General features: G+C 34.9%; 1 protein-coding gene and 1 long non-coding RNA gene across 6 annotated transcripts; both read left to right on the forward strand.

The window, feature by feature from the left end:
* The first annotated feature begins 3,085 nt into the window (after positions 1-3,085).
* On the forward strand, positions 3,086-5,984 carry LOC130721525 (uncharacterized). Of its 5 annotated transcripts, none has more exons than XR_009013490.1 (7): positions 3,086-3,535; positions 3,630-3,655; positions 3,780-3,891; positions 4,009-4,096; positions 4,985-5,181; positions 5,410-5,440; positions 5,569-5,984. It is a non-coding gene; the product is annotated as an uncharacterized LOC130721525 (long non-coding RNA). The 5 variants fall into 5 exon arrangements; XR_009013491.1 differs by having other exon boundaries at positions 3,087-3,535; positions 3,783-3,891; XR_009013489.1 differs by having other exon boundaries at positions 3,087-3,655; positions 4,988-5,181.
* Positions 5,985-8,280: 2,296 nt separating this feature from the next.
* On the forward strand, positions 8,281-9,264 carry LOC130719379 (uncharacterized). Its single transcript, XM_057570002.1, has one exon. The coding sequence runs from the start codon at positions 8,281-8,283 to the stop codon at positions 9,262-9,264; it is 984 nt and encodes a 327-aa protein (XP_057425985.1).
* Positions 9,265-9,535: the final 271 nt, after the last annotated feature.

Raw genomic sequence — 9,535 nt, forward strand, 5'->3', positions numbered from 1 at the left:
GATAGAACATTTGGCGCCGTCTGTGGGGAGCGGTAGATTTTGATTCCCGGATCACGTGGATTGTGATTTGATCAAGAGAAATCTGATTTTCTGTGCAATTTTACTTCGATTTTTGGATTTTCGGTAAAGCTCTAGTCATCCGACAGAACTTGATGGAATCGCGTTGTCAACGGTGAAGCGAAGAGCTAGAGCAGGGACGTGGCTCACCACCGCGCCGCGTAAGAAGGAGGTTGCGCCGTGAAGAGGAGCACCGTGCATGGGGTGATGACCTCAGGCTGCAAAACGATTGTCTGCAAGAAGAATTGGAGTATTATCGCCTCAAGCAGTGGGGCGAAGAAGTGAGGGAAGCCGAGGCCGCTGAGAAGGTTGAGCCATTCTCAGCGGCAGTGAGGGAGGTGGCTGTGCCGGATGATATGAGGAGTCTTGACACTTACCTCAACCTTCGACTACACAGTCGCAAACCACAGAGCGGTGCAATCGATTGAGGCGACGAGAGAAGAGAAAGAGGTTGAAGAGAAAGACAAAAATCTGGGAATGAGCTTGATGTCAATGGAGCAAGAGAAAGAGGTTGAAGAGCAAGAGAAAGAGGTTGAATTAGGGTTCGATTTTGGGATTCTGGGTAATTTGATGGGGAAATTGTAGATTAATTTTGGGTTGTTTCAGATATAGTTAATTAGATTAGATTTTGGACTTTGATTAGGATTAGTTAGATGTTAGGGTTAATTAGGAAATTTTAATTAATTAAAATTGATTTGTATTTATTTATTTTTTAAATATTTTTTTCTTGACACGTCAGCCTCATTTATCCAGTCAGCATGCCTATTCATCACTCGTCGGAGCTCCGGGCTCCGGCGAGGATCTGCTCCAGACTTATTACAAACAAGAGGACCTAGATTTGTAAATTTTCAGGGAGGAACTAATTTCAGACGGCGAGACAAAAACATGAGCCAAGTAGACGATTAACCCTAATAATAAAACGTTCCTATTAAAGAAAGTATGTAATTACCAGTCAACCGCGTGGAAGATATAAAAAGAGATCACAAAATATTTGGAAGGACCAAGTAGTTGCTATATTAAATTGTAACTATCACATTAATCTCTCACTATCCGTACGTCATCCCCGTCCCATTGACCGGCATGACAGCTAACTGATCAATGAATAACTTCGTTTGTTGCTATATCAGTATATTGATTGACCATAATTTAGATTATCTGATAAGATCATATAATTGATCATGCTATATTTATATATATTTTTTATAAAATATATATAAAGCCCCACTTATTTTTTTTTTGGTACAGAAGCCCCACTTATTCAACATACATATATAATTAATAAATTAATCTCTTTTATTTATATACACGTATATTGTATATAGAATTTCTATTTCTTTAGTTCTACTCTCCGGAAAAACTTTTGTTGAGAAAAATATATATGCGTTTTTCAACCGGGTGGTGGTATCTGTTAAAGACAAAAAAATCACTATAATTTTGTTTTAATTTATTGTTGTTGTTTGATTTGAGTCCCTTGCAAGTTGCAACTAAGAATGAATTACTTTTCCTCTTGTAAAAAAAAAAAAAGAACAAAAGGATTACATTATGAAAAGATCTAATAAATTTGGGATCTAATCCTGAAAAATGAATGTTGAGAGCAAAACATTTATACGCCACCCCGAGAAGACGCTCCTCCACTAGAGAAGAGCGATTTTGTTGAACCCACGAATGAGGTAGTTGACCTGTCACATAGGGTTCATACCCAGGCTGCCATAGAGTTTAAGAACTAAGAAGGACTAGGAGCTGGGGCAGGGTTATTACCTGTCCCGAGGGGTAAACGGTATGTTTCACATATATAGTATATTTTTTGTTTAGTTAAATGAAATTTATATGTTTATTGGGTGTAAAACATTAAGTTTAAATTTTTGTAGGTGGTATCCATCAAATGTGGAGACGAAAATTCCATCAAGTTAGTCATCTGAAAACAATTTCGTCACCCTAGCTATCCCTCATACACTTTCCTTTCTACAAAGGAGCATCAAGTGGCGAGAATAATTTCATGTAAATTATGCTTTATAATTGTTGCATTATTTTTTATAAACAAAGAATTGTATATAATAGAAGTATAAATGGTACTTCAACCATTTACAAAGAGACAAAAGCTTAGAGACAAAACTCAAGCAATTGGCAAAACAAGAAAGAAGAAGAGAAACTATATAGACAACTAGGCACTACACAAACACACCAGCTCAGCCATCCAAGTAGAACCAGCAGACCAACCAATCTTTACGACCTTTACAAGAATAATTGTTGCATAATGTTGTCTTCTCTTAACTAACACCATTTATAAACTTCTCATGCAATGAAAACTGTCTTGGCCTCCCCAATAACAAGCGCATATCTAGAAGACATTTGCACAACGATGCGCAAAATGTCAGGACTCACAAAAGCCTAGAAGGTCAGCGTTAGACCTTTATAGATGAGGGAGGCCACCACAAAATCTTATTATATCAAATAGATGTTAAAATTGATTATTTAAATAGAGAGCATCTTCAATGCAAGATTCTTAGTTCTTATTTTTGAGTTAAGAACTAAGAACTGAGTTATTAACCACTGGAGGGGATGACGTTGAACCTAAATAAGAACTAGGTTCTTAGAGCATCTCCAATGCAAGGTTCTTAGTTCTTATTTTTGAGTTTAGAACTAAGAACTAAGAACTTTACCATTGAAGGTGCTGACATGGAGCTCTTAGTTCTTAAAAATAAGAACTCAGTTCTTATATAAGAAGTTTTACTTTTTGAGTTCTTAGCTTAAAATATTAATTATTTCTCTCTCATCCAAATTACTTTATTACTTTATTAGTTTTTTTTTTACTTTAAGAAAATAAAAAGTATAAATAATCACTACAACAAATTTGCCATATAGCCACAGACATCTTTAGTGACAGTGGTAAAAAGTGTGGGTATAAGCAACATATACTAACGGACATATTTTAAACCGTGGGTATAAGTACTGTATACCAACGGGAACTTATTACCATCACTAATTCTTTTTAGTGACAGATACACAACTATAGGTATAGGTATAGATATTATATACCCACAAAATCTTTCTTTTTATCGCTAGATGTTTTACTGATACCTTAATTTTTTTAACTCTGGCCCTTCTTTTGTTTCCCGGAAATTCTCTCTCAAATTTCATTTCCCTCCCATAATGTGTTCATCCCTTAACCCTAACCACGCTGTCACTCAATTTCATCATCGCTCCTGGCCTCGCTCCTGGTCGCCATCTTCACCGATCTGTCTTCTCCGCGGTGGACTCCGGCGACCGTCGCCATCTCGTCGTTCAACCAAACCTCCATCTTCATGAGTTTGAGCCTTTGGGTAGCAGGTTCTCATGGCTCCGCCCTAGCCATAGTGGATGTTGGACTCATTCACTAGGAGAGGGGCGAGAAGCTCAAGGCCCTCCATTTCCATCCCAAGGCTGCTGAGCTTGGAAACCCTTTCGAACAATGCAATTTAGGGATTTCGTAACTCCAAGGGTTTACACTGACTCTTCCACACAGTAGAACCTTCCATTTTTTATGCTCAATTTTCTATCGTGTTGTTGATGTTCCTTTTACTGATATTGTCCAGGTTATTTCTTCAAACAAGAATGTCAGGTACATGTCTCTGTTGATTTTTGTTTCATTATTTTTGTTGCTGTTGGTTTTATCTTTCCATTTCTCCTCTGTTTATGAGATGCTCTTATGTGATATGACTTACTATCATTTTTTTTGCTTTTAGAAGAGATGGAAAAAGCTAATTAGAAACTAGGATGCAAATAGAAGAACGTGAAGCCTTTGATTGTTCACGGAGGCAAATTCTTACTTGAATGTACAGTTTTAGCAATTCTTGGGTATGTGGAACACCTGCACTACAATTCATAATACATGAATGATTTTGATCTTACAACTAGTGAATTTATCTTATAATAGGAGGTAGTTGAAAATTTTGTCTTGATTTTGTCTTATAGGAAGAGAGAGTAATGCTAGTGATATGGGAAAAAAGGGGAGTTAGTTTGCTGCAATCAAGAAGGTTTTCACACACTGCCCAAGTGGAAGGTAGGTAGTTAATGCAAATTCCTTCCTATCTATAAAGAAAAATGTGAAATTTTGGTTATGTTGTTGTTTTTGGTTATGTTTTTCATTTGGCATCTTCATCATGATGTCTAACCTGTTCTGTTTGGATGCTTGTTTGTGAATGTCATAATTGATTCTTCACTTTCAAAATCAACATTTTAGTGTTTGGATATTTTCTTTGACAATGAGTTCTAGCTCGAAAATCAATTTTGGGATGAAACTATAAAACCTTAGCTTCAGCAATGGATAATAATCAATCGTAGGAGTAGGATTTCACAACCTCACCTTAGGAAAATCACTTTCCTAGTAATTGTATTATATATTTGAAAATTTACTACTTCATTTTCAACTCACTTTATCACAGTCAATTGTAACCAAATCAGTTATCACACTACTGATCCAAAAATGCAAAGAGGATAGGGTCACTGTGAATAAATTTGTTGAAAATCTAGTGACAGTGAACTGTTATGGACAGATCTGTGGCAGAATTAAAAATTTCATTCTTTTGGTTTACAAGCATTATAGATGTATTATGATGTTTCACATCTTAAAACACATCTGTAAAATATAAATTAGGTTCCTCATAACTAGTAACAGATTATTAGAAATATTGCAAATTTATCTAGGAAGTTACTTGTCATTCATCCAACCACTCTAACATTATATTGCTTTCTGCATTAGTTTTAAGATATTATGCCTCTTTTCTCTGAACTTTAAAGCAGGAAGCAACATCTACATGATGATGTTTATTTTATGTGTAAGCTAGTGTTTGCATAACTCTTACTTTAAAGTTACAGCAAGTTTTGCTCCAATTTGAACTTGTTTGAGTTTCTACGCATCTGATATATCTAATCATTTTTATCAATATAGTAGGATTCAGATAGTAAAAACTCAAAAGAGAAGAAGAAGTGATAGGAAAACAAAGGCATGGAGAGACCAATTCTTTCATCCCCATCTTCAGGGAGCCAAGTAGCATTGAGAAAATAGTTGGGGACTTTGAAAGAGAGCAACAACAGAACCAATATGCCTCAGCTACTAAAATCCAGGCTGTTTATAGAGGTTATATGGTAAGCTTTTATGTTTTTCTTGTGAATGCCTTGTTTTCTCAATTTAGGCCTTTAAAACAGTACCCTTAGAGACATGTTATGAAACTAAATTAGAAACCATACAATGAAAAGAAGTATTTAATATATTAAAAATCTACATAGCATTGTGATAGAATCCAGCAAAATCTGATAATGTTGATTATGTGTTGAATTTGTAAACTGACATGTCCTTATGCATTTAATATGCAGGATGCCCAAAGTGCCATAAATGATATGACAGGTTAGACATTTTATTATCTCCCATGCTGTTTGTTCCTTGCTTCTATAATCTTGAAATTCTTACATAATAATCTTCATGTTTTTTGTCTATCAATTAGATAATATGGTCTTTAAAAATTTAATTCTCAGGATATTAATATTTGGGGGAATGTTTATCCAATGCTTGTGGCTCTTCCTTACCTTCACCAAAGCAATGGTTGTGTTATTATCAATGCATCAATTGCAAGCCTTTACCAAGATGAGTTTATATGGTGTAAGTATAATAGTTTATGCATTAAGTTTGTCATTCTCTGTTTTCTTTATGATTCTCTGTTCTATTGCCTTTGGTACAACTTGGCTTAGGAATTTCCAAAGGCTAATGGGATTGGATTCAGATTGAAATCGTCTACAAGTGATATTTTTTAGTTAGCTACCAACTTATTTTTTCAAATTGGGTTGTTATTCATGCTATTGGGAAAAAAGCAAATTACCCTATATTTTGAGTTACTTTATGTAAGCTTTGTTATGTTGTTTTCTAGAATAAAGTAGTATTAAGTTTTATCTGATGCTTAGATATGTTTATGTTTGATATGTTTACATTATTTTGATGTTAATTGTTTTTGAAAACTTGTACAATTGCAGCGGTTAGAAGCCGCCGCTAAAAAACATTTTTTTGTAGTGCTAATACCTATACCAACGGAAGAAGTCGTAGGTATATCTCGAAGTATTTTCCTACGGCTTCAAAACGGTCACTATAGGATATACCGACGAAAATTTATCCGTGGGTATAGCGAATTAAAAACCACGAAATGAGATGTCCGTCGGTAAAGGTTTTTTGGGTTATACCCACGGTTTTAAACCCTTTACCGATAGTTTTCTACCGTTGGTATATGGCAAATTTGTTGTAGTGAATGTGGTTGGTGGGACCAAATGAATAGTGGTAAGAACTAAGATCTAAGAACTAAGAAACCATGGTTGAAGCAAAATTGCTTGAGAGTTGCTTAAGCACATGTGGCAATACGGGCCTACATGAATAGTGCTAAGAACTAAGAAATAAGAACTAGCATTGAAGATGCTCTTATATAAGAAGTTTTACTTTATGAGTTCTTAACATAAGAAATTAATTTTTTTCTCTGACATTCATTTAATTTAAAGTATTGAATTAACATTTAAATTTAAATCAAAATTATATGGAAATAAAAAATATTAATATAATGGTATTGTGGACCGGATGAATAGTGCTAAAAACTAAGAACTAAGAACTCATGGTTGGAGCAAAATCTGCAAAGAGTCGCTTAAGCAGATGTGGTAGTACGAGCCCACATAAATAATTTTAAGAACTAAGAAATAGCATTCGAGATAAAGTAAAATTAATTTTGTAATTAAGACAATCCAAGATTTCAAGAATCTTTCTTTCCTCACCGCATTTTGCAAAATAAAATTTTGTTATATCTAAATATTGAGTAAACATTTACATGTTCATTAAAAAAAAGCACATTGAAATTTAATATATGAAGAACAAACTATTATTGATGTTATTTATATATAAAAGCTAACATAATGCATATTATAAAAAGAGAGATTTGTTGGTCAACTAAGAAAAGAAAGATATACTTGCAAGTTACGTTAAGACACTAAACAGATTACAGAAATGGACCGCATAATTTAATAGTGGCAACGAGTTATCCATTTTGGCCATTTTTTATTTTTTTTATTTGGCTTAATTACATTTTCTTTTTTGAAAGAGGCTTAATTACATTTTCATCCCCTAATATAATTTATGGATGATTTTGGCCCCTCTAGTATTTTCGCTTAACTAGATGCTCTCATTTTTTATTTTTTATTTTTTAAATCAAACAAATTTTTCCAACCAAAAACTATTGATGAGCAATGACTCAGCAATATTTAGATCCTCAAGACAATACGGTGAAATCTATGGTGTCACCCATATTTAGTCTTGAAGCAATTTTGCCCAAACCAAAAAAACAAGCAAGAACTTTTTGCAGTACAATCTTCCTAATTCGCATATGAATTAGCTAGCCAACCTGCAGGTCTATAAATTCAGATTCAACTTGATCAACCGCCTACGTTATGCCATCGCCTCATATCATATATACCATTAATATTTAATATAATATGAAACTCATAATATTTATATATTTATTTTCTTATATGTTTAAATATTTATTATAAATATATATATGACCGGTACTTAATTATAGAAATTTAATAAAAAAATGATGAATATATGAATAATGCAGTGCATTGTTGGACACTCACATTTGTGACGATTTTTGACCGTCACAAAGTGTTCTTGCACTTAGAAACCGTCACAAATAAATGTGTCAAATAGTAATTTACCATCTTATACGTTTGAATTTGAGTACAAGTAATTAATTATTTTAATAAATATGCATTAAAGTAAACATAATCATAATTTTTTAAGAGTTTAATGGATATGCACTGACAGTGTAAAATAGTTTTACACAGACATCCAATTGAATTCCGTCAAATCAGAAAATATCTTATTCTTTTAATTAAAATTAAAGTCAAATGTAATTATCTCTCCTATGTGACATGTTTTGATTGGATGACTGTGTAAAACTATTTTACACTGTCAGTGCATATCCATTAAACTCATTTTTTAAAGAATTGCTATGTTATCATTTATAAATGTTATAATGATGTTATTGTTTAAATATTATATACTGTTGAGTTTTATCTATACAATGTCAAAGGAAATTAAAAAAAAAAAGATAAACCGAAAAATTCAATTAATCCAAAACGTTATAAATTAGTTTCGATTGATTGGAGCGATTTTAATTTAAGGCAGATTAATTCGATGATAAAATAACAAAACTGATGACATTGGCACTCACTCGAGGCGCGGAAGGTTTCTCTGGTGGCATTTGGATCTTCTGGTCCAAGAGTTGGGGATCAGTTGAGGTATTGTCTTCCCACCGTCAGCTGGTCCACGTTCGTGTTACTCCCCGGAGTGGCCAACCGTCCTTTTCAGCTTCGTTTGTGTATGGGAGCCCTAACATGAAAACTGTAGGTTTCGATGACTGTTTCGTGGTTGAAGCGGAAGGTTTCTCTGGTGGCATTTGGATCTTCTGGTCCAAGAGTTGGGGATCAGTTGAGGTATTGTCTTCCCACCGTCAGCTGGTCCACGTTCGTGTTACTCCCCGGAGTGGCCAACCGTCCTTTTCAGCTTCGTTTGTGTATGGGAGCCCTAACACTTCCATCCGTGAGTTTCTTTGGCGGGAACTGCGTCGGATTGCCTCTCAGATAACAGAGCCTTGGATCGTCATGGGAGATTTCAACTCCTACATGAATGCTTCTGACAAAGTGGGAGGTGCTCCCCCTAATTTGTTGTCCATGAGTAAGTTTAGAGACTGTATTGAGGAATGCTCTCTTTCTGATCTTGGGTTCAAGGGTCCTCCCTTTACCTGGGAGGGTAGAGGTGTTAAAGAGAGGATTGACTGGTCTTTAGGGAATGCTCACTGGCTTGCGTCTTTCCCAGAGGCTTCAGTTCTTCACCTTCCTAAGCTTAAATCAGATCATAAACCTATGCTTCTTCAACTTTGTAAGCCCCAGGAAGATATGACTATTCGCCCTTTTAGGTTCCTTGCAGCGTGGCTAACTCATGAGGATTTTCCTCGTCTCGTGGAATCCTCTTGGAACAATCATGAAGCTTGGACTCCTGCTTCAGACAAGTTGAGGGAGGAAGTGACTTCCTGGAATAAACATGTATTTGGTGAGATTGGTAGGAAAAAGAGACAACTCGTGAAAAGTTTAGAGGGGATTAACAACCTCCTTCGCAGACTCCAAGGTAGTAAATTATGAGCTCTTCAACGGTTGGATGAAACCTGAATCCTTTGTCTTCCTTTACAATACTGCTAATAGAAAATGACCAAGGTGGTCAAGTTCCCATTCAATGACCCAACTTTTTATAATTATATTGTGCATATTACATTAGCTCTCAAGAAGGCTAATACAACTGAAATCTGATACTCCGGGAATCCTTATCCTAAATAGCAATGTCCTAGAGATAGCATTGATGTTACCTGTGAATAATGGCCAAGAAGACTTGTAAATGAGAAATCATAACTTTAGA

The sequence above is a fragment of the Lotus japonicus genome, chromosome 5 (assembly GCF_012489685.1).
Source record: "Lotus japonicus ecotype B-129 chromosome 5, LjGifu_v1.2".
Taxonomy (NCBI): Eukaryota; Viridiplantae; Streptophyta; class Magnoliopsida; order Fabales; family Fabaceae; genus Lotus; species Lotus japonicus.

Excerpts from the sequence above, each read along its gene's own strand:
- LOC130719379 (XM_057570002.1), top strand. The coding sequence starts at position 8,281 with ATGACATTGGCACTCACTCGAGGCGCGGAAGGTTTCTCTGGTGGCATT.